Here is a 26,763-nt window from a genome sequence, read left to right on the forward strand (position 1 = left end):
CTAAAAGTCTCAAAATCTGTAAATCATTTCACTGCTAACCTTAAAGCTATTTTTTAATCAAAATCTGTTTTTGAAAGAAATGGTCTTCAAGTGACAATATCCTCAAGTTGAATATTTGTGTGATTTACAGTACATCTGTCCAGGTGCCTGGATTTAAATATATATATATATATCTGTTTGTATCTCAAATTGTTGGGATTTGGGATATTAAATGTAAGGTGTTATAAAATAGCCAATAACAGTGGAAATAAAACTTTAACTTATGAAAACACAATAGTGAATCTTCACACTGATACTGTGATCTGAAAACAAAAAGCCATGAAAACATACCATATAATTTTCTTCGTTTTGTTCCAAAAGTGAATTGCACATAGAGTCAGGTATGAATGATTCAAACTGCTGTCCTCAGTGGATATTTTATCTATGGACCTATTATATTTCATGACTACAAATTTATATCAGGCCAAAGGGGAGAATGCCTGGACATGATTGTTTCAATTTCTTCAAAGAATACCAAAAAAAAGTTGTCTGACTATAAGTTACATTGAGAGGATAGGAAGTTTGAGATGAATAATGATTTAATGTTTGTTAATGCAGTTCAAGGAAGATTGATGTGATTTTTTTTAACGATACTGATTTGTGTCCATGTGAGAACCAGTGCCTTATTCAATCTGTAAATACTGTAATTATAAAACAAACAGAAACATAGGGACCAGGCCTGGATTGTGATTGTTCATAATATTGTATTTCCTTTTAACATTCCCCAAATAAATTTTTTCAATACTCATTAAAAAGACAATGTCTTTTCAAATAGCTAGCTTCTTTGCAACTTTAACGAATATTTGTCATTTCCCCATCTATAAGCAGGCAGACAGCTGCCTAAGTTGCTTTAGTTTTCCTTTTGTCAGCATCAAATGTAAATTACTAAACTATAAAAGCAATACTTTGGGGAAAGTATCACAATAGTCTACAATGCATCAAGGATTTTGCCTTCAATATAAGAAAGCCAATGTCAAGTGTGAAACTTTGGCAGTTACTTGCCTCTGTATTTAAACTTGCCTTAGATAAGGGGATGAGAGGTGTTATTTTCAAGTGGGTAGATGGAGAAATGAAACTTCTTTGATTCATCTGCAGACCATGGGAGTCTGAAGCCTTGTCAAGGACACTAGAACAAGTATAGATTTGAAGCTGATGGTTCCCATAACAAAGTGGACTTGTTGATATGGATTGCATAAGACCTTGGGGGCTTGGCTTGGAAAACTATTGTTTAAGTCTATGAACTGGCATGGGAGCCTCAGAGTTAGTTTTGATTCAACATAACCATGCGGGGTATTCAATAAACCTTAAGATTTTGGAAACGAAATTAATCTGGAGTTTTATTTGGATTTTTGAGCTGGATGTTGACAGCAAGTTGAAAAATTATTGAATGATGGAGAAATATTTATAAGCATGTAAGATTAATTCTACAGTAGGAGTGTATTCCTTGTTCCTGGCTAGATTGCTAGAGATTACTAGCTGTTTCAGTTGTAGTTACCATGAAAATTGTTCACTCTGTTCTATAATTTATACTTTTCATAATTATAGTACAATAGAATTGCTGCTACAGGACGAGAGGAAAAAGTATAAAGTTTCCCACTCTGCTGAAAGTTTTAGAAAGTAGTGATGAATGAGCTTTTCTTCACCCCATTGAAATGCTGTTTCTCTGCTTTTAGACATCTATCTGAAACTCTCCATTTCTACCTAAACTTGATGCTTATTTAGACCTGACTTTTATAATGACTCCAATATAAGATTTTGAACCAGTATCTTGGCACTTACAGTATAGAAGGAACAATGAACAAAACTGCAATTTAAACCAGTCAATGTAGGGAATCTGCTGGAAAATTCCAACTTGTCAATGATACCTTTATTACATAGTTGCATAGGTTTCTAATTTAATTCCAAGTCTAAGGGTTTGGTGCTGATTTTAAAATATAAAAACTTAAGTGACTTTCAAGTAACTTTTAAAAATGTTTAAACATGCTAAAATCCACTTTTCCAACATACCTGTGATTGGTGAATTTGAGGAAGATACTTTTTCAGTGGTAGGCCAACAATTGGGTTCCAGATGATAGAATTTTAAGAGGATTTAAAAAGTCTTGAAAAGCTATTTCGTGTTACCTTCAGGGCTTTTTTTCTCATAGAACACCCAAAACGGAGTTCCGGCACCTTTTTGGGATTGAACCTTATAGGGTAGGCAAGGCGGGTTGTATGACGTGTGAGTTCCAGCACTTTTTTTTTTTTTTTTTGGAAAAAAAGCACTGGTTACCTTTATATTGGTTCTGATAGCTAGCTTTTATTGAGTTTATAATGGTTTTAGTGTCTTTTTACTGTCTGTTTTAACTCTTTCAGTATGCTTTTTTTTTAAACCCTGCCGATTATTTGCTAATGACAATGATATTCATTCAGACTTAACAGTGGATAGCAATGAAAAAATTACCTGCACTGAACTCTTGTAAGCATGGTTATTATCTTACTTCTTGTCTGTGTTTTAAGTTCAAAGACATGAAACAATGTATTAAAAATGGACATCTATTATATTCTTTCTTCTACCTGCAAATAAAGGTGGATTTCGTGCTTAGGTCCCTGTAGAAAAAAATCTGAACTTGTATACAGTGGGGCAAAAAAGTATTTAGTCAGCCACCAATTATGCAAGTTCTCCCACTTAAAAAGATGAGAGAGGCCTGTAATTGTCATCATAGGTAGACCACAACTATGAGAGACAAAATGAGAAAACAAATCCAAACAATCATATTGTCTGATTTGGAAAGAATTTATTTGCAAATTATGGTGGAAAATAAGTATTTGGTCTATCAAAAGTTCATCTCAATACTTTGTTATATATCCTTTGTTGGCAATGACAGAGGTCAAACGTTTTCTGTAAGTCTTCACAAGGTTGGCACACACTGTTGCTGGTATGTTGGCCCATTCCTCCATGCAGATCTCCTCTAGAGCAGTGATGTTTTGGGGCTGTCGCTGGGCAACACACTTTCAACTCCCTCCAAAGGTTTTCTATGGGGTTGAGATCTGGAGACTGGCTAGGCCACTCCAGGATCTTGAAATGCTTCTTACGAAGCCACTCCTTCGTTGCCCGGGCAGTGTGTTTGGGATCATTGTCATGCTGAAAGACCCAGCCATGTTTCATCTTCAATGCTCTTGCTGATGGAAGGAGGTTTGCACTCAAAATCTCACGATACATGGCCCCATTCATTCTTTCCTGTACATGGATCAGTCGTCCTGGTCCCTTTGCAGAGAAACAGCCCCAAAGCATGATGTTGCCACCCCCATGCTTCACAATAGGTATGGTGTTCTTTGGATGCAACTCAGCATTCTCTTTCCTCCAAACACGACGAGTTGTGTTTCTACCAAACAGTTCTACTTCGGTTTCATCTGACCATATGACATTCTCCCAATCCTCTTCTGGATCATCCAAATGCTCTCTAGCAAACTTCAGACGGGCCCGGACATGTACTGGCTTAAGCAGGGGGACACGTCTGGCACTGCAGGATCTGAATCCCTGGCGGCGTAGTGTGTTACTGATAGTTGCCTTTGTTACGTTGGTCCCAGCTCTCTGCAGGTCATTCACTAGGTCCTCCCGTGTGCTTCTGGGATTTTTGCTCACCGTTCTTGTGAACATGTTGACCCCCACGGGGTGAGATCTTGCGTGGAGCCCCGATAGAGAAAGATTATCAGTGGTCTTGTATGTCTTCATTTTCTAATTATTGCTCCCACAGTTGATTTCTTCACACCAAGCTGCTTGCCTATTGCAGATTCAGTCTTCCCAGCCTGATGCAGGTCTACAATTTTGTTTCTGGTGTCCTTCGACAGCTCTTTGGTCTTCACCATAGTGGAGCTTGGAGTGTGATTGTTTGAGGTTGTGGACAGGTGTCTTTTATACTGATAACAAGTTCAAACAGGTGCCATTAATACAGGTAATGAGTGGAGGACAGAGGAGCCTCTTAAAGAAGAAGTTACAGGTCTGTGAGAGCCAGAAATCTTGCTTGTTTGTAGGTGAACAAATACTTATTTTCCACCATAATTTGCAAATAAATTCTTTCCAAATCAGACAATGTGATTGTCTGGATTTGTTTTCTCATTTTGTCTCTCATAGTTGTGGTCTACCTATGATGACAATTACAGGCCTCTCTCATCTTTTTAAATGGGAGAACTTGCACAATTGGTGGCTGACTAAATACATTTTTGCCCCACTGTAATTATTTAAAACAAAGTGACAGTGTTAAGCTAGCATTGGGTAGGCAAAACGTTCACTTTTTACAAATACTTTTCCTGTGTGCATGTTAGTTGATTTATGCTTTCTACAACCTCTTCTGATTTTCATCCTCCACTATTGCAACTGTAGAGAGAGAATTGTGCTTCATCATTAGCCCTGCTGGAATGGAATTATTTGAAATGCTTTCACAAAATTAGTTGGCATGGGATTTGTTATGATTATAGGCAGATATATTTATTTGTGAATTTGCTTTGTATCACAAACTAAATTAATATGTTCACATTGAGTAAACATTTTTTTTGATAGTTGAGAAGAAAAGCTGAAGTTGTGAAACAAAATGTAACAGTATGGAGTCCTTAAAATATTGCGAACAACTTGTCACTGCTTTATATTTCTCACTGCTACTGTTATTCATTTTCTCTCAGTCTAGTTAGGTTATTTGCCCCCCTGCATGAGGCAATTTTTAAGATTCCAGTAGACATCCCATGATCCATTGGGTCACTCTTGTTTCCAGATGTAATATAGGCTGGCATCATTTCCCCTTTTCTCAGAGGGCTCCACTGAAACCACCACCTCTTCTTCCCCTCACTTGCAGAACTGTCTGCCACTTTGCTGGGATCAGAGGAAACAAGGGGAGTCATGGACCAGAAGGAGAACTACAACCCTGCTTCCTATCCCAGTGTGTCTCCAAGATGCCTTCAATCCATGGAGGAAGAGGCCTCGACAGTCGACCTCAGTTTCAAAGCACACAGTTGCTGCTCACCCATCAGATCTTGTTGCTAGCTGATTTGGGGGGGGGGGGTAGAGGCAGATGGGAAATAGGGTGGAGAATTCTGGTTAGCCTTATGGTAGAGGACCGGAAGGCCTGGAGGAGCGTTGTCCATGGGTTCGTGGTGGGTCGAACACGACTACGCAACTAACAACAAAAAGACCTTGTAATAAAATAAATGTTTAAAGTCTGTAAAGGAGCCTAGAATAGAGATTAAAGGTAATCCTTATTTAATGATTACCTTTTTTAGTAACTTTCAAGTTACAATAGTGTAAAAAAAAAAAAGCTTCGTGACCAATCCTCACTTTTACAATCGCAATCTGTGGCCATCAGATCATTATTCACGTGCTTCGCAAACAGCTTGTGACAAGAATTACTAGGGAACGTGGATGTAAAATTGTAAGGTCTTGGAATGTTGTGTTTAATGACCAAAGCGGAAGTGAAATCATATGTCTGATTTTTCCACTTAATGACCGTAGCACTTAGCACCAGATTTGCTGGTCTCCACTGTGGTTGCTGGCTTCTCTTTTAACAATTAGTACTTGCTATGTGCAGTGTGCTTGTGTAGATGTAGGAGAGAAGATACTTTGCACCAGCTGCCTTTCAGTTTTGAAACTGGAACTGGAAATTCATTTAAAAGAGGAAGATCTATTAAGAATGGTTTAGAAAACAACAAAGTCTAAAACAAGAGCTTTCAATAAGGACAGAATTGTGAGACAGGTAACAAATAATGCATTTCCATCTCCAATTTTTTCCCTTTTTGGAATAAATTGGTGTAGCTACATTCTACATGGTATTACATGGGAGTAAGACAGTAACTTAAGAGTGTTGTCATTGATTGATTTAACTCCCATTCCAATTCTTGTCTGACTTTTTAGCAACCTTTATTATGTTTTTAGTGTGCTTTATTAAGGTATTTTCCCTCAGTACTTGTTATCCTGTGATTGAAATGTCCATTTTAGTGCAATTCCTTCTTGGTCACCATATGGATTGGTGTTTTGCAATGATTTGAGCACCAAGATCTCAACTTTTCTGTCCAATGTGAAAGACCCCAAGGTACATATCAGAACATACCCCACCATTAATTGCCGGACATAAAGACTTACCTTTAATTTGCTTAAATCCTGTATATGATGAAATTTTAAAGTGTACTCTCTTGAACACCCAATATTTCTACCTTTTTGTGAGGCATACAGCCTTTGGCCATGGTATGGTATGTCAGAAAAAACAGTTTTGAGTTCATGAAGCAAATGGATTCATTTGTGAATTGTGGCTTGCAAAGCAGTTAATGTCTTGAAGCGTGTATATTTTCAATGCATTTGTATGCCTCATTCTCTGCAGTTACTCTCTTGAGGTGGAGGCATAAATGTGAATGTGAACACATTGTGTTATAATACAGGAAAACACAAACCGCTTTCCCACAAACAAGGAAGACTGAAGATGCTTTTACTAAATGAAAACACACACATAATTTTGTTTTCACTTGCTTATAAATATAATTTATAACCTGTTTAAAAATTCTTTCTTACACTTTGTACATGTCAGGCTGACAGCATAAATGCAGGCATTTACAAACAGAGGGCTGAAGGAAAAAGGGAGAAGGGGACAGAGGCACACTCTGAACTAGTAAACTACACCTCCACTGTACAGCAATACAAAGAATGCAATGGCTAGCACTTTGCTCTGTTAGTAATTCTTTAGAAAAAGAATTGCATAGAAGATACAGCAATAAGGGAGATCAAAATCAAACCAAACCTGTTCCCTTAACCTGGTTCAATAAAACAAATGCAAGACCAAAATCTACTCCTAGCATAAACCTAAAGCAATATTCTTGTGGTTTCAACTGCGAGGTGCAAAAAGTTAAGAAACAATATTCTCCTCTCAAATTGTACGTTGAAGTACATTTTCTCCTCTTTCCTGCTTTAGCAGGGATGTCTTGGTCTAAGTTTAAACCAGTATCAAGTGTCTGCTTTCATTCTGTTACTGCTCAGTAATAGATGGAACAAGCATCTCAGTAAGATGTAGATGCTCTACTCTCAGCCCCAAGAGAATCATATTTCTTACCAATGATTATGTTCAGTGCCCGCTCAAAGAATGAGGGGTTAGAAGGTGATGTATTGTGGTAGTGATGGTTATTATTTTAGAAGGGATAATCAGCAAAGGCCACAGAGGGGGAATAAAAATGAACATCAGGCATTTTTGCTTCATTCTACCTTGTCTATTTAATTTGGTTATTATTTCTTCTTTTTGTTTCTTCTGGGTTTATTTTAGTTTGTTGAAACACTCATATGGAATCCAACAAGCTATACAAGCTCAACTAAACTTTTCCAGCCCAGCAAAAGGCATTTATCTGAATCCTAGCAGGCCCAAATGGAACTGCCAAGGAAGTGAAATTTTAATTAAAATCAAAACTATCAGATAAGGACACCATAAAGATCATAACCTTATCTAAAAAAGCTACATCAATCACACAATCTGTACTTTATAAAAAGAAGATAAGAAAGAGGGAGTTGAGGAATTAATATATTTGTCAGTTAAAGTCAATACTAAAACCACAATATACATTTTCACTGTTGTCACAGAGTGTTGCATTAATTTTTCCAGTAAGATACATCTGGCTGTCTTGTTCTTTTTCAAAGACACAGTTAAAGAATTAAACTATAATAGCAGCAAAGTCACAAACTGCCACATTTTTAAAATATCTTCATAAAGAAACAGCCTAGTATATTGTGATCCAATCAGACTAAAGTTAAAGTTCAAAGTCTTTAACCAATAATACAAAATGTAATACTGATAGTTTCTTCACTTTAAATAGTCTGAACCATTGATCTTCAACCAATGGCTTCGAGTGAGGAATAAGTCCATGAGGAGCAACATTCAGCCAGAAAAATTGGTTGTTTTATGTGGATTTAACCTCCATTTGTCTAAAAAGCTATCCAACCAATTTAATAGAAGGAAATGCCCACACAACCAAAATATGCCTGCACTATCCCCACTTGAACCACAAGGAACAACTACAGGGTTATGTAAGCAGCTATTAGCTGAAGATCAAGAAAAATACGGTTAATCATCAGACACATACAATGATCTCGTATGAATGACCTGTGCCTGATTTTAAGTTTTTATGCTGCCCTTTTATCCTTGGTATAAAGATGGACGTACCAAACAACATGCTATATTGTTGCTATTCCTATTTTGCTATTCCATTTCAGAGATGAGTTCATGTTCTATAAAAACAATTTTTTTCAACCTTGCCCTGAGTTTTAGGACTAGGCTACTTCTGTCTAAGAGGGAAGATAAAATGGGTCTTCTACTCATCATTATTCCATAAACGAAAAGCAACAGGCCTTAAAATGGAATTGACACTGACAAGGGTACAGAGGCAGAGCTTAAAAATCAGCAGGCTTGCCTCAAGGTTTCAAGTTATGTTGTGTGATGTACATATCTGTTATCCACACTTCTACCATTGATTTATAGTTCTGTCCTGGATCTATCTACTCAAATAAATGCTGTAATGCTGATGTGTATAATGTGATCAGTTGCAGCACTGCTTGTCTTCTTAAATACATTACTCAGACTGGGAATATATTTGCCTGCTCAGACTGCTACCTTGATTCACAGCATGTAATATACCGAAGAAAGATAAGTAGGTAATGCAGTCTGCCAGCAAATAAGCTATGTTTCTACTGGGCTCAGTCTGTAGATTTCTTAAAGCCATTGTGAAACATAGCTAGTAATTAGCTTCAAGAAAGATACATTTAAATTACATTTGCCATCCAAAGATGCTGGTCATCATATTGAGGATCAGAGAAAGAAATCTTCAAAAAATTTGTGAAAGTCAAATCGAAAGTCTGCTTATCCTAAATCTAGACAGAAAAAGAATGTATAGTATTTTCTACAAAATTCTTGAATGTTTTACTGTACATTTATTGCTGCTGATTGGTAAAAATCACTCTCATGATTAAAAGGAATAGTATACTTAAAATTTTATACAGCTGTTGAAGAGTCAAAGGATTACTTATCTCTGTTATTCGACTGATAAGTTGGACAGTGCTGTTCATGCCAGATGAATAATTGAGGCTGTATCTGGTGGCTGGCTTAGAGCCTTCAAATGGTAACACAACTCAGTTTTTTAGCCGCTGCACTCCACAACGTATAAATAACCACTGAAAAATGCTTCTGTATGAGTCTTTGATATTACTACAAAAACAATAGCTCATACGGAAAGCTATTGATGAATAGGGGAAAGATGTAGGTCCAACTAAGAGATGTTCATGGGGACCATGGTGCTGATATCTATGAAACTAGTTCACGGCAGAAATTCTAAACATTATGTCAGTATTTGCACAGCCACACTTCACACAATATGCTCAATGTGGATGGTGAATTAAATTGAATTGAATCACATCTTACACATTTCCTACAATATAGGCTGAGTTCAAGGAACATACTGGACTATAGTCTAACATATCCAAACTTAGCATGTTACATAAATGCAGCAGCTATATCTTTTAACTCAGGGGTCCCCACCCCTGGTATGTGGACCAGTACCGGGCTGCGGCATGCCAGCAACCGGTCCACACAAAAAAGGAAAGCTCCATCCGTGGGATGCAGGCAGCACACAAAACCACATCCCCTCCGGTCTGTGCAAAAACTTCTTTCCACATAACCAGTCCCTGATGCTCAAAAGGTTGGGGACCTCTGTTTTAACTGATCTAGATAAGTGTACTACGCAAATCAAGCCCATACATTTATATGTCAGATTCCCTCTTCCTCATGACTGAATGTTATATTATGTTAAGTTTTCCTCCATTCAAGCAGTGGATGCAAAGCTGCACAATTAATTATCTCTTGATCATAATCTAATGGTAACATAAAATTCAATGAATTGTGCAGAAATACATATTATTTGTGCATCCACCAAAAAAGGAAGTTACTGCTAAGCATTCCAGTAATATTTGAGAATGAGTTACATTCATATATTCTAGCCGCATGAATATATAATTCACTTCATATGAATATTTTGAGATTTCTCAAGAAAAGAATGACAAGAAAATATAGAAACATAAACCAAAAAACAAACCATCAAACACCCTTAAATGCTTTTTCATTATAGGACTTTAAAAAAGAGAAAAAACTAAAATGTTTTAAATATATTTAGTTACCTTTATATAACTGTATAGGTATAGTATTTATATATTTTACTTCTATCGCTAGCACTTGATATATCACTGTGAGGACCTGAATACACAATACCTATATATTGTGTATACCTGTATGCACAATAGACACATCTGCAGAATTCTACAAAGGCGGGAAAACTTACAAATTCCTTTAATAGGTACCCAAAGTCTCTAGAACCTTAAGTGGGATGTTGTACCAGATAGTCCTGATTTTTTCTATAGGTCACAAATAAACATATGTACCTCGTAAAGAACTTACTACTAGATCTCAATATAGTTAAAATAATATCAAGGAAAGGATAACAAAATTACATTCAATGCTAAGACAAAAACTGGTTTTCAATTTTTCTAAAATGCATTTAGATGGCATAGTAAGCCACTAGATGGCAGTAGGCTCAAGCATATTCAAACTTAGAATCTGTTTTCTCTTATAAACTCCTCCATTCTTTCTGCTTCTACAAACTTAATTTTTCAGGAATGTTTCCTATTTAAATATGAAGTGTGTTTCAAGCTCTGTCTTGGGGATTAACTCTAAGTACTTTAAACTACAGGGCAACTTGAAGGTTATTTGGCCATACTCATCTACTGCACATGCCTTAATTCAGAACAGTCTATGCTTTTTCCCCCCATAACTGCTTTACAGTAACTTAAAAACCTTTGATCTATATCAGAACAACTGTGACGATAGGTGTATTTCCTAGTTTGCTGTGCATTGATGGATTGTAAGTATATATATATACACAAATGCACACACATCCCTATAATCATGCACATTCTATACGCATTTCAGCCAGACACGTTTTTCAAGATGGTTTGAAAAGGGCTACTTTAAAGTAGGAATTCATGTTGTTTGTCTTTTCAAATTTACAGACAGGGTGTCTATACATGTGTATATTTACTATTCATTGCATGTACTGTAGCTAAAGCTGACTGCAGAAAATGACTTTTCAGACACTTTTTATCATGGTAAAAATTTGTGTGGTATTACTATTTTTAAAAAAGTATAAATAAATATTTTAAAAATAAAAATGCAAAAGCATTGTAGATCTTGAGAGAATTGGTTAAAAATTTGTTAAAAACTGGCAAGTTTTATTTTTTATTTGAGGTTTCAGCTAATAGGCACCATCTTGCCAATTCTTGATAATGGTCCAATTAAAAAAATTAGACCAGCTAATGAAAATATGTGTATGATTTAAAATGATAGCTTTCCTTTTAATAACCCTCTGGTTTGTTAGATGAAATGTCTAGGCAGAGAGAGAAAACTGTGGCTGCATCAGCCTCTTTTAGATATCCACTTTTTTCTCTGCACCTGTATGGTATCAGACCTACCTCATTTCACATGATAGCTATTTTTTTGTATGGGTACTTTAAAAAAAATCACATAGATCATTTATTAATGAATATGTTTGACAGGATTGTTAGACAATGATAGCAAAACTGAAACTAGACAGATGACAGAGATAGATAGACAGACAGAAGATGTCTAATAGAGATGGATGCTGGATAGAGATAAATGCTAGATAGATATAGACGGGTAGATAAGAGATAGAGGATATAGATGACATATGGATAGACAGATATAGATAGGCAGATGATAGACATAGATGATAGATGGATAGATATATGATAGCTAAATAGCTACAGACAGACAGATGTGTGAAAGAGAGATTAGAAGTCATCTAAATTCAATGGTTGTTGCATTTAACTTTTGAAGAACCTGACTGAACACAAGAAGGCAACTGTACCAGATCAAAAGTTAATTTTAAAGCCCAACTAGGACGTTCCATGACCAAATGTTAACTACATTTTAAAAACAAAACCCACATTAACTTTGATCAAAACCTGTTACTGTTTCTGATTACTGAAAGACGAATGTCTGAGTTTCCTAATGGAATGTTTTATGAATGGTGCTCTGTGTTTAATAAAAGCATAGTCACTGGATGTATAATAAAACTTTGTGGAAATGTCAAAATGAAGAAAAGGTCAGGCAAAATTCACCTTTCTTGCTAACCAACAGTATTTCCATGGTTACTTTTAGAAATGCAGATCTGAGAACCTTCACAGGAAATATTACAAGCACATACACACAGTATACAGAATCTTAAGCAAGTGAAGATGGCAAAATAACATTTTTTAAAATGGGAAGGGAGAAAAATGAAAGGGAAGGCTAGAAACAAAATGCCATAGTATTTTTTTTGTAACAGAAAAATGTACCCAAGTTTCATATGAGCTTGAACAATTACCAGTTTCATTTGCTAATAGGCCATCAAATCTTCTCCAAGACACCAAAGATGTAAAACAGGACCCAACTCAAGTACTTTAAACTCAACAATGCATAGATGTTTCTATTCTCAACAATAAATCTGAAACACACAAATTAAATTATCATATCCTTTAGCTTCAAACTTTGCAATTACTTGCACAAAATACTTTTTCATGTTTGAATAAAAACCAGTATCTGAAGGAACATTTCTCTCTAAAAGAATAGCAATATGGAGCGATATACATAGAACAGATTGTTTGTTAATGTTAAGACACCAGAAAATTAATCAAGGTCCCATGGACATGCATGAAGTTTTGATGGCTTACAGCAAAGAAAAAAGGCATATTTAATGTCAAACCTACTAAATAAACAAGGGCAACATGCAGTGTTTATTGTGAAACATCTTGTTTGTGTAAAATAATCCATCTAGGCCGAATTCTCTTATCAAGATGAATGCACTGTTACCCATCTGTAAAAGAAAACTTGTCAGGAGAAAGTGTATTGCATGATAGTAATTCATGCACCAGTTCACTGAAATTGATTGGGAGGGGGGCAGGAGGGGGAGCTCCAGGGCCAGGAGAAAAGGGGGAAGAATCTACCTCTTAAAAGGATTAGAAGGCCCATGGCAGCCATCATCAGTTTCCAGGGAGGGTGCTGCCATTGCTCAAATGGTTAATGCTGTAGATAATTTTGGTAAACAAAAATAATACCACTAAAAGAAATATAATATTATTTATACTAGATACTATTCAGTTACAGACATCGTACAAGCAACTTTTTTTCTTTTTCTTTTTAGGGAGGATTCTTTGTCTCAAAGCACACCAAACTCTCTCTCTTTCTCTTTCTCTCTCTGTCTTACATACACTTTAAAGATGAAGGCAGGGCATGTTGTAAGCTGGGGGGGTGAGGAGGAGGGGGAATCCCTGCAGTTGAAGTCACCAAGGGACACAAGCTACCTTGGTGAAGGTAGAGAGATACATGCATACCTGATCAGCTTTCAGATTATTTTTCTTGCCAGTTGCACGTTTAGAATTCTCTCTTAACTCAATCTTAGAATAGGTAGGTTATTTTAAGACATCTAATGGGCAGATTTGCAATTATGAAATTGTCTTAAATGTGTGTTGGAGACTGATTTATCAGAAAATAGCCACAACCCTGCTTTGTCCACAGCTTGGTGTAGAATGGCTTTCAACAAAAGAAGAAAAATAATATATAAAAAGATAGCCATGGACAGTCATTTCCATCCTGCTGCCCAGGATTTGATGTAAACAACGTTCATAGAAACTGGGATTGTTAAGAAAGTTTATCCATATATCTGGATAGCAATAAAAAGCGTTTCCTAGGAAACTGTAAAATCCTGCACTAAGCAGTGTACAGCCAAGCTGAGAGGAATGTTAGGTTGAATTATATTATAAAGGTAACAACTTTGCATGATTTCTTTCAAATCCTGTGATAATATACAAAAAGGATGCATGTGAAAAGGCAGGATTCTATGTCTTGTCCCTCTGGAATGCCTCTGGCTATGAAATACATTGGTTTGGGGGTGCTTGGTTTGTGTTTGTCACAGCTGACATGATGGTGAACATTCCTTCATTCTCATTCCAAGGTCAGTTCAGTACTTTTCTTCTGCTGCCAATGAAACCACTGTCTCGTGTCTTCCCATCTCTTCAAGGACGGTGGCCAGCATGCTCAAATTTCCATCGGGAAAATTTTGAGCTTCCCAAAGGTCTAAGATCACACCGGTGGGACTTGATTTTGTAGCAAAATAATTGAGGTACCTGCAGTGAGAAATCAGCTGCTATTAAAACTGTACTCTTTGCTATATTTTTGCTTATATCTTATATATAAGATATAAATATAATTTACATGGAGCAAAATATAAAATATCTTATATTTTGCTCCATGTAAAAGATCAGAGAAGAGCAGTCCTCAGATTATTAGGCATGGTTTCTAATCCCATTAGATATTGGAGACTATAATAGATGGAGTACTTTATCAGTATTATTGCCAGGAGCTACTGTGCAGTGATTTATATGTGGGGGCAGCAACAAAATGCTGCAAAGACAAGATTGTCTGATAGGTAGGACCGGATGGACATGTTGTTGCTTTTGTTTCCTTTCACCTCTACCATAGCATCACTTTGCCCTTGTTTTGATATGGTTTGGTGATTGAGATGACTAGGTTGATATTCAAGTTTATCATCTCTAACCTCTGAGGGTTCTCAGGGGCTCAACATTTCATGACCACCGTTATAACCAAGGACTCATCTTAAGTCATCGCCAGCCTGACAACACTAGGAGACACATATTAGACATTATTTATATTCCAGGACACCTGAGATGATTTGTTAGTGGAGGATATAAGAACTATGCTCTTATTATGGACTTTCTCATGACTGTAGAGTTGACGGGGGGGGGGGGGTACAAACTTTGAGGGGAGATTGGTCAATTAGATCCCTCCAGACATTTGATGGATCTACTAGGGTTTCATAATGGTACTTGTGGAGTTTCCCAGTGAGTATGGACACTGGGGCAAAGGACAGATGGAGCCCTCAGGTATTCTAGTACGGCGTGTCTAATGGGTCCTTGATGTTACATGAAGCTGCAGGGGAAATTCATGTAATATGTAGGCTATATATCTCTATCCCAGTCGTGTGGTTGATGCAGCTTAAATCTTGTTCTATTACCTAGAGACTGGATGGAGAGAAACAAATTGAAACTCAACATTGCTAAATGGATTGAAAGCTGGGACAATATCTACTTTAGCTTGAGACAAGATTGTGCTTGTCCAGAAAGAGTTGTGTGCAATCTGAGGCTGGTCCTTGACGGTCATCTTCTGCTGGCAAGCAGATGGAAGCAGTGGATAGGAGGACCTTTGCTATTTTTTGGCAAGGGGGCCAGTTGCAACTGTTCCTGGAGCAAAATGAGCTAGTTCAGTTACTTATGCCCTTGTCACCTCATCAGTAGATTGGTTTTGAAAACCAACCACAAACTAAAACTGGTACAAAATAAAGTGGTCTACATATTAACTGGGAAACTTGGTAATGTAATACAACACCACTATTCAGGACTTTTGTTGGATGTTGTATTCTGAATGCAATTCAAGGTAAATTTTGATGATCACCTTTAAAGATCTATCTGGTTTGTGGCTCATCTATCTTTGAGAACTCCAAATTGAATCTACCTATCCAAAATCATGTTTGGGAGTCTCTACACTTGGGAGGAACAACAAATAGGAATTCAGAGAGGAGTGTGGTCTCCAGTCCGTTCCTCTCAACATATGGAAGAACCATACCCCAATTCTTAATATTTAGGAAGGCTCTACAAACTTGGCTTTTAAGACGTATATTTGGAGACTGATAAGATAAAGAATTATGTACTTGATTAAGATAAATGATCGACGTTATGTATTTATTATATTACTTTGAATGTATGCCAATATTATTTATTATTATTGCTTCTGATATGTCTGATAATTTTAAAATGATTGTAATGCATTAAAATATATACAGTATGTTATATATAGGTGATAATCATATAAGTGAAGGATACAGAAGCATTTGTAATTAATAAGTGTATAAAATAAGCAGCCTGGAACATAGGCATTATTTCTGCATGTCCTTCTGCTGTCTCCAGGTATACCATGTTAATAAGGGCATTGTGTCCTTCTTCCCTTCTACTGTCATTTATTAGCAGTCCAGAATATTATTTTCTTCCCTACTGTTTGATCTGAAGTTTTGTTATAAGATAATAGTGTTCACTCAAAGAGTGATATGCATTAAAGAAGAAAATGAACTATCTTTTTTTAATATGATTTTTTTTCTGATCAGCAGAATATAATTAAAAAGGACTAGAGCCTTCAATGAGCCTTCAATTGTCATAGGCTACACATATTAAAGGACACAGAACATAATTACAACTTTCACAGAGTGCTTTCTGTTCTGGTGTGTAGAGAAAAATACCAAAATAATGCCCAGCAGTTATATTTTAACGTATTAATTTTACTATTTGGGATTAAAAGATTAGACCATTTGGTATACCAGTTATAATTTGGATGGTATTCCCAGTGTCGATTGAGACAATTGTTGCCATAAACCATATTCCATTATGCGACTTACTCCTTGCATATGGATATTGGTACAAACTTCTCTGTAAGAAACTTTTTGAAGAGCATATTTCAATGGTAACTCTCTGCTACTAGTTTCAGAAGGATCAGCAATGCACTGCTAGCATAATTAAAAAAGTAACTCAACTAATGTTAAATTTACGTTGACAATATGTTTGCTTACCTGTCCAATTTTAATTTGTGGGCCAACATCCGCCAATCATGGCCTCTTGTTTGAGGAGCATCTAGGCTACTGCAAAGTTTCTGACGGATAGGAAGAGGGATGCTGAATGCGCAGGGTCCTACTATGGATGTAATGGTACTTGCTGGATCTGTAAGTGGATATTCAATGCCAGTAGGTTCCTGCATATATTAAAAGTAGAAAATATGGCCACATAATAAGTGAGGGGACAGAATTAGATTAACAAAAAAGCAATCTATGAAATATAAACCCTTTGGGTTGTGTTAGATGTAACATAATGGTTATGAATCTTTGAAAGTTCTACTTATATATTGCTTTTCTACTACCTTTGACTAGAAAGGCAACATGAAAGATTTTAAAATAAACTTTTAAAATTACTAATACCCTCATACCCTCAAAAACAGATCATGCCAAACCATCTCATTTCATTCTTTGATAAAGTGACTAGATTAGTAGTCACAGTGGAACACTGTGGACATAGTATACTTAGACTTCAATAAGGTATTTGACAAAGTAAACCACAACCTACTGCTTAGTAAGTTAGAAAAAGGTGGGATAGATAGCAACACCATCAGATGAACCTGTAGCTGGCTGACAAACCATACTCAGCAAGTAGTACTCAATACTACTATATCCACATGGAGAGAAGTAAGCAGTGGGATACCACAAGGCTCCGTCTTAGGCGCAGTACTCTTCAACATTTTCATTAATGACTTAGATGAGGAAATAGAAGGGAAGCTCATCAAATTTGCAGATTACACTAAACTGGCAGGAGTAGCCAACACCCCAGAAGACAAGCTCAGGATCCAAAAAGATCTTGACAAAGTTGAACAATGGGCCCTATCCAACAAAATGAGTTTTAATGTAGAGAAAAGCAAAGTTTTACATTTAGGCAGGAAAAATCAAAGGTTTAAGCACAGACTAGGTGAGACCGGGCTCAAAAACAGCAACTATGAGAAGGTCCTTGAAGTCCTAGTGGATGACCACTTGACTATGAGCCAGTAGTGTGCGGCTGCCGCCAAAAAAGCTAATACAATCCTGGGTTGTATAAACAGAGGCATAGAATCAAGATCATGCGAAGTATTAGTGCCGCTTTATAAAACCCTAATAATACCACACCTGGAATATTGCAACCAATTTTGGTTACCATATTACAAAAAAGATGTTGAGACATTGGAAAAAGTTCAGAGAAGAGCAACTAAAATGATCTAAGGCCTAGAGATTAAAACATATGAAGAACGGCCAGAGGACTTGGGTTTGGCTAGTCTAAAGAAAAAAAGAAACAGGGGCGACAGGATAGCAGTATTCCAGTATTTGAAGGGCTGCCACAAAGAAAAGGGGGTCAAACTATTCTCCAAAGCAGCAGAGGGCAGGAAGAAACAATGATTGGAAACTGACCAAAGAGAGAAGCAACCTGGAATTAAGGAGAAACTTCCTAACAGTGAGGACAATTAATCAGAGGAACAGCTTGCCTTCAGAAATCATGGGCGTTCCATTACTGGAGGTTTTTAAGAAGAGACTGGACAATCACTTGTCTGAGATGGTATAGGTTCTCCTGCTCAAGCAGGGGGCTGGACTAGAATATCTCCAAGGTTTTGTTTCTGTTTCTGTTTCTATTCTATTCTATTCCTCATTTGAAGCATACTATCCAGGGAATTCTACCACTGTCTATTGTAGCTTCCCCTATACAGTGTCATAATAACTTAATAAATTAAGCATAGTCTTAATTTTAGGAAATGGACTGAGACACAGTCAAACAGTTCTCTACAATCTGGTGGTTGTAACAATGAATGTTTATTACCATCCCAGTGGAATCATAATAGGACATTCATGTAACAATGAATAAATGAAACAAAGTTGGTGTTTGGCTTTCATAATATCAGCTTCCTATTTATTTGCTTACTTTTTTATTTAAAAGATTATCTGGAACAAATTGGGTACTACATTCTCTCCTTTGCTTACAGTATATAGTCCTCATATATAGTAGGACTTTGATTTTTTAAGTTGCTATTGACAATATGCCAGGGAATGACTTGCTCTATTTTCCAAATTCCTTAGTGGAATATCTTTGAGTAAAGGTAAAGGAGTCCCTGCAGATTTTACTTCGCTAGTCATTGCTGATAATAGGAGGTGGTGCTCATCTCCATTTCAAGGCCATTGAGTGGTAATGTCCAGAGACATTTCCATGGTCATGTGGCCAGCATGACATCACAAAACACTGTTACCTTCCCACTGAAGTGGTACTTATTTATCTGCTTGCATTTGCATGCTTTCAAATTGCTAGTTTGGCAGGAGCTGGAGAAAGGAAGGGAGTTCACCCAGTTGTATGGTACTAGGGTCTCAAACCCAAGCTGTTGGCTTTACAGCTGACAAGCCCAGTCTCTTAACTGCTGAGCCACCACACTGCTCATATCCTTAACTGCCACAAGCAAATCATTCCATGTGTTGCCCTTGAGAGAATTCCACTGCGCTGCTGCTAGAGAACAATCCTCGGTCAAAAGATGCTGATGTTATCAATGATGCATGTAAAAAGCTTAAGGTTCTATTTCTGGTTTTTCAGGTAGGTTTTTCAGAGTTGGCAAAACTCCTTTCTTTAAATCTATAAAGGTTCAGGACTAATTGCCATAGTCCTGAACCTGATAGATCAGAGGTCCCCAACCTTTTGGGTACCAGGGACCGGTTCCATGGATAAAAGTTTTTCTGCGGACCGGAGAGTGCATGGGTTTGGGGCTTTGCTTGTTTGTGTGGACCAGTTGCTGGCATGCCGCAGCCCGCTACTGGTCCATGGACCGGGGGTTGGGCACCCTTGTGATAAATGAGTCCTCTGAACTGTTGTAGAACAATTCCTTCAATCCTAGGAAACACTCATTTTTCTCCAAAACAAAAGCATTGGTAAACATCAAGAAAGATGGGAAAAGGCCATGTCAAATCATACTTCAGAGAGTATATGTGAACATATGGATAGTTTTTTATGATATTTAAAAAGTGCAGTGTGTGTAGTGCAAAATATTTTTATGTATAACAGCCTAAATATTTTACCCTGAAATGCTACTATCATCACTATATTTTTACAGATAGTTCTTGCCCATAAAATATAAAATTCACAAGTTTTTTTTTAAAAAAGACATTTATGCAACAAAAAATGTCACAATAAAATGAAATTTGAAATCTATTGGTTAAAGTATATAGAGAACCCCCCCCCCCCAAAAATAACAACAACAACTCCGAAATGAAATACAAATAATAAATGTAAACACAACATTGGGAATCCTGGTAAGCCTGAAAATACTCACGTAACCCATGGACACATAATATGTTATATTTCAAATCAATTTACAAAGTGTAATTATCTTTGTTTAGAGATAACTCATTTAGAAGTAAAACACTATCACCACCAAATCCTCTTCCTTTATAACACAGCCCTATGCCCTTGCTTTTTGCTTCTTTTCTTGAGAAAAGTACTATACTGCTTGGAAAACAAGATTATGTATAGGCCTGGTAGAAGCAGAAGCATGTTATCAAAAATCTGTATTGTGGTAATACTTATACAATTTGTATACACACACACACACACACACACATTTACAAGAAAACCTTAGATGATATTTACAGCATATGAAACCAATAAAAACTTATTGTTTCAGGATCTTCTATCTATAGCAAAGCAAAGGTTATATAGTTGGTAAACTACTAAATAATAAAAAGGAATCTGCTTTAAATGTCAGTTCTTTATATTTCATCTACAGGTTTGAGTACAGCAGTGTTCCAGAACACATTTCAACAAATAAAATCAATGTTAGACCTTGTCAGCGTCAAAGTATAGTCAACATCTGAGAATATAAATAAATTGCACCTGTGTAGTGAATGAAGCCTGACAAATGTGGATGTGGTTGTTAAGGTTGCTAGGGTAGATTTTCCAAACAGACTACAGCAAGAATTACAGGGGCATAGAAAAGAGATGAGGTTTTATAGTTGCTATAACAATAAAGACTGATTTCACATTCCTACCTGGACTAAAATCCATGGTAGAAAAGAAAGATCAGTTTTATTGACAGACATTTTGCACAGCTTCAGCCAAATTTGTCATGAGGGTGCTACTGACTTTGCAAAGTAGAATTATGAACCTAATGGTATCAGGCTGCTGGGTTATAATATCTAGACTGTAAAGGGCCAAATCAAAAAATAAGAAAAAGGCCAACCTTGAAAAGCCAAATTCATTCTCTGGTTTTCTAGGATGTTCTTCTCTTCTGCAAAGGGTCCATTGGATTATTGTACCATTGGATTATTGTAAAAGTTGGGGCCAGATGTCACTTCCAGTCCTCTAATTCAGGGCTTTTCAACCAGTGGTATGGGTACCATCTGTGGTACATTGGCACCTGGCAGGTGGTACGCGACCATCCTAGAAAAGTGGTAGTAGGGGAGGGGAATGAGCTGAACCGGTAGCAGCACTGCACAAGTCTGAACGAGAGATAGCTGGAGCTGCAGGGCTGTCAAGGCTCAGTGGAAGCACCAGGATCAGTGCCAGGCTCCAGCTGGAGCTCAGCGCTGATCCTGGTGCTTCTGCTGAGTCCGGGAGAAGCACTGATCAGTTTGAATGTTGCAGCATCTCCAGGGTCTTGTGATTTACATTCAGATGCTTGGCAACTGATTCATACATATGATGGTCACAGTGTCCCAGAGTCATGTGAAGTGACCAAAACCTGCTGCAACCACCCAGCAGACGGGGGGAATAAAAACCAAACATCCCTCCAACCCCCACTGCCAATTCTCAACAGAAATGCTCACAACAATGAAAACTTTGGACAGGAGGAAGAGCGCCGCCGGGTGGGCAGGCAGGTGTCTTGCTCGGCTGTGTCTTGGGGGGCACTTTTTTCAGTGCCATTGTAACTTCGAATAGTCACTAAGTGAAAATCGAGGACTACCTGTACTTTATCACTTTTTCCCTTTTTTTTTTGGTCATCAAGTTTTTGACACCTTGCTAGGCGACTGGTGGTACTCGGATGTTGCCATATCCTAAAAGTGGTACAATGGGTGAAAAGGTTGAAAAGCCCTGCTCTAATTTTCTCATTTTTTCAGTTATTTAATACTTCTGAGCTCTTTTTCCATGCCCCTCTTATCCTTTTCTTTCCATGTTTGCAACAAATTTATTCCTTTCCTGTATTCTAAAATTTGTCTGATATATGATAAATATGCTAGTGCATTTCATATACAAATGTCCTATGCACCATAATTTAAAGGGAATTTATCATTCAGGACCCAAGCATTCTCGCTGTTGATGCCACAAGTGGCAAAACTCTTGTCTACCCCAACCCTTTCTCCCTTTGTGCAACACAACCAGTTTTATGAATTGCAGTAGGAAATCCAGAACTTGAGCACTAGTGATACGATTCACACTGGACCATGAAACATATTTTATAGTACATCAAAGTACTGATCAGCAACTGTCAATTTTCCTTTATTTCCCAAAATGTTATCACTATCAGTATATCCAAAAATCAGATAAAAAATAATTATAACTTTGATATTCTGAGTCAATATATCCTTTCTCCAATCTCTCAAAAGCCATTTAATTAATGATGATTTTCCAATATTCAGAACAAGGTGTGGAAATGCTGCTTTGCTGCTGAGCTGGTGCTAAAACCCACTCATCTCAATGTTACACAAAAGAAAACAAAGGACAGACAGACACACATAAGCCCAGGTGGATTGGTTCTTTGTATGTGGCTGGTCCCTGGCAATGAGAAGGTAGAAACTGACCAGAATTGTGTAAATTTCATCCCTGCTCAGTTGCTAGAATTACTGAGAAGATGTGAAACTATCAAGTCAGCATTTCTCTTACAAGAGAGAGTACTAAAACTCAAGAACCAGGAAGATGGGTTTGGAAATTGGGAAATGGGCCAAACCCAAGTTCCATAAAGCTCCAGTGTTTCCAGATGAACAATAAATTCATTTGATAGGAACAGAATAAAATTTTCTCTACTACTAAAGGGGGATTATGGCGTTGGAGTGATTAAAAAAAACTGTAAAATGCCTTTTCTCCCAAGGCAGTAAAGCAAAATTAATGGCAAATGATACCCTTATTCTCTTCCTTAGTCATCCTACATTACTGGGCAGGTGCATATATGGACAAGAGGGAGGGGTTCGTTTTAGAGCAGGGGTGTCCAACTTGTGGACTTAAGTTCTCAGAATTCCTCAACCAGCATGGATGGCTGGGGAATTGTGGGACTTGAAGATGACAAGTCTCAAAGTAGACAAGCTTGGACACCCGTTTTATGGTGACAAAGAGAGAGACAGGCAGTCAAGAGGAAATGTCACAATGAAATGGAGGAATATATCATAACTTTGTGACACAACCATGACTTGCGTACTTGTGTCTGGTGGGGGACAGCAAGTAGGTAACAGTGAAGCTTGCTGCATGTCATCACTGTGGGCATGTCATCATTTAGACATAATCCTTGTTTCATTTAGAAACCTAAGAGGAGATTATGTGGAATTTTTTTATGGTCTGATTGTAATCAAAAACATAAAAGAACACGAGGACTCGTAAAACATTTCAAAATATCATTTGAGATGGCTTTTTAAAAAAATTCAGACATGAAGTTACATTCAGTATTTTTTGAATGGTCCATTCGACAAAAATTAATAAAATATTGATGCTATTTTGACTTCAGCATTATTTTTTGGCTGTCTGGGCTTCACTTGGAAGTGACACTATAGCAATAGGAAAGAGCTGTCTCAATAATATAATACAATGATTGCATTGATGCAAAAATCAGTTACTGCTTTTTGAAAGGTGAACTTTATCAACAAGACAACTATATAATGTAATATGGATTTTCTGAGGTGAAAATGAGTCTGCATGGTGGTTGGAAGCAGCAATTGAAAGGAATTGTAAAGTTTGTGCTTTCCCAACTGGAAACTTAATCTTCAAATCCTGACACTCCCTTTGTGCCCCCAGTGCATGTTCTGGTAGAGTGAAGCAAATAGTTGCTTTTACTCCTTTTCAATCCTTGCAAAACAATTATGATAAAGGAAAAAATGATGCAATCTTGTATGCCCCACTAATATGTGACTAGTTTGTTAGTGTAATGTACTTATATGTAATAACTTTTTCAGGGTGATTAAGAAAAAAATGAACAAATGAACAGAAATTGTTCTGAAAGGCAAAAAAAAGTTGAGTCATTCCATAGATTTCTTTTAACTGTCTGAGAAAGAAATATTATATATATATAAATATAATAAAAATAGAGCTGTCTAGTACTCCAAATCTTACAAGGGCTGGAATAGGGAGAAAGCAGACACTTCAAACTACATTGCTGGAACCAGGTTCTGCTAGGCAAAGATCATTAGAAGAAATGGCTCAAAAAGATAGGGCAAACCCACTTAAAGATTTGCAACAAATGCTGCAATCAATGCAAGAGTTAATGTGTAAAAACCATGAAGATCTGAAAAAAGAAATAGGTGAAATAAGGAATGATACAGGTGAACTTAAAGATAAAATTAAATCTATGGATGGGAAATTTGAATCCTTCCACCACCAACTTATGAAAAATGAACAAAAACTAGTAGAAATGGAGGAAAGGATGGATAAAGAAGAGCAGAGAGTGGATGAAATGAATGAAAGGCTAATTCAAGCTAACAAAGAATTAGAAACCACAGTTATTTCTTTGGAACTTGAGAAGGCTGCTCATTATCTACGGTTTCAAAATGTAGGAGAGATGAAAGGTGAAGACTTCCCAGTAATAATGTCAGATATTCTAGCAGGAGCGTTGGGGTCTACCAGAGAGGAGATGGCCAACGAGATAGATGAGACCTATAGAATACATACAAATTATGCAAGACGACACAATCTTCCCAGAGAAGTGCACATTAGATTTATTAAGAAATCAGTTAGGGATGAAGTTCTTTTCAGGTTCAGAGATGATACATTGGAATATCGAGGTAAACAGCTGATTGTACTTAAACAAGTACCCAAAAGAGTGAGAGACCTGAGAAGGCCTTACCAATACATAACTTCCAAACTGATAAGGAAAAATATCAATTTTAGATGGCTAACTCCAGAAGAGATTCTGGTAACATGGCAGGAGAAAAAGTTTCGCCTAGACTCAACAGAAAAAGCAGAGGAATTCTACAGGGAAAACTTTGGTAGCAAGGAAGATTTAGTTGAAAGAGGAGCAAGAGAGGAAGGAGAGACACTGGTGCAAGCCATTGAAGCTAGAGGTAAAAGAGTTGAGCCTCGAGAGGACATTGACGAAGGGAAAAATGAAGGAAAGCAGGAGGAGAGTAGGTTTAAGGAAATTAAAGAGGCTAGACCAATAAGATCAACAGTGGAAAGAGGGAAGGATTTACAAACCCAAGAGTCTAGACCAGCAATAGTAACTAGATCTAAACATAGATAAGGAGGGGAAAAATGTGTTGAATCTATATCTATCAACGTCAATGGCCTCAACTCTCCAACAAAAAGGAAGAAGTTTTTTCAATAGGCTTAATAAGATGAATTTAGATATAATAATGTTACAAGAAGTCCACATTAAAAAACAACATCAATATTTATTAAATTGTCCTAAACTGGGGAATATGTTTGCAGCACTTTCGCAATATAAGAAAGGAGGTGTGGTAGTATATATTAAACAAGAAATTGTGGCTAAGCAAATTTATAAGGACGAAGATGGCAGAATTCTAATTGTGGAAGTAACTTTGAATAAAACCAAAATTCTTCTGGTTGGAATTTATGCCCCGAATGAGGGGCAAAAATGCTTCTATAAGAAACTCTACAACATTATTAGCCAGTTGGAACATGATAGCATTTGCATAATGGGTGACTATAATGCAATTGTGGATAATAATCTAGATTGTAAATGTGGAAAGAGTAGAAAAAGAATTAGAGGAACAATATCTGATATTTTCTTAAAAATGGCAGATGAGTTTAATATACAGGATACTTGGAGAGAAAGGAATCCTGGGAAAAAACAGTTTACCTTCTATTCTGGACGTCATCAATCTTGGTCCAGAATTGATATGGTGTGGATGTCAGCTGACTTAAATTTAGAAGTAGAGGAGATTGTAATTGATACAAACAGTAATAGTAATAGTAATAGTAGTAAAGTTGGAAGGGACCTTGGAGGTCATCTAGTCCAACCCCCTGCTCGGGCAGGAAACCCTACACCATTTCGGACAAATGGCTGTCCAGTCTCTTCTTAAAAACTTCCAGTGTTGGAGCATTTACTGCTTCTGGAGGCAAGCTGTTCCACTGATTAATTGTTCTCACTGTCAGGAAGTTTCTCCTTAGTTCTAGGTTGCTTCTCTCCTTGATTAGTTTCCACCCGTTGCTTCTTGTCCTGCCTTCAGGTGCTTTGGAAAATAGCTTAATTCCCTCTTCTTTATGGCAGCCCCTGAGATATTGGAATACTGCTATCATGTCCCCCCTTGTCCTTCTCTTCGTTAAACTAGACATACCCAATTCTCGCAACCGTTCCTTATATGTTTTAGCCTCCAGTCCCCTAATCATCTTTGTTGCTCTTCTCTGTACTCTTTCTAGAGTCTCAACATCTTTTTTACATCGTGGTGACCAAAACTGGATGCAGTATTCCAAGTGTGGCCTTACCAAGGCATTGAAGAGTGGTATTAATACTTCACGTGATCTTGATTCTATCCCTCTGTTAATGCAGCCTAGCACTGTGTTGGCCTTTTTGGCAGCTGCAGCACACTGCTGGCTCATATTTAAGTGATTGTCTACTAGGACTCCGAGGTCCCTCTCACAGTTACTACTATTGAGCATGGTGCCACCTATGCTGTACTTGTGCATTTGGTTTTTCTTGCCTAAATGTAGAACCTTGCTTTTTTCACCATTGAATTTCATTTTGTTAGTTAGTGCCCAGTGTTCAAGTCTGTCCAGATCCTTCTGTATCTGAAGCCTGTCTTCTGGAGTGTTGGCTATTCCTGCCAGCTTGGTGTCGTCTGCAAATTTGATGA

At 37.2% G+C, this 26,763-nt stretch overlaps 1 protein-coding gene across 2 annotated transcripts in view; it reads right to left on the bottom strand.

The window, feature by feature from the left end:
* Positions 1-6,522: 6,522 nt before the first annotated feature.
* UNC5C (unc-5 netrin receptor C) overlaps positions 6,523-26,763 on the bottom strand; it is a 361,800-nt gene continuing 341,559 nt past the window's right edge. For both annotated transcript variants that reach the window (XM_039322862.1, XM_039322861.1), the window contains 2 exons: positions 16,774-16,952; positions 6,523-14,263 (listed from right to left, as the gene is read on the bottom strand). In XM_039322862.1, coding sequence (XP_039178796.1) covers positions 14,098-14,263; positions 16,774-16,952 — 345 coding nt within the window. In that variant the 3' untranslated portion in view covers positions 6,523-14,097. The remainder of the gene's footprint in view (positions 14,264-16,773; positions 16,953-26,763) is intronic.

Source organism: Crotalus tigris, unplaced genomic scaffold (genome assembly GCF_016545835.1).
Source record: "Crotalus tigris isolate CLP2741 ecotype Arizona unplaced genomic scaffold, ASM1654583v1 scf7180000024151.2778019, whole genome shotgun sequence".
Lineage (NCBI taxonomy): Eukaryota > Metazoa > Chordata > Lepidosauria > Squamata > Viperidae > Crotalus > Crotalus tigris.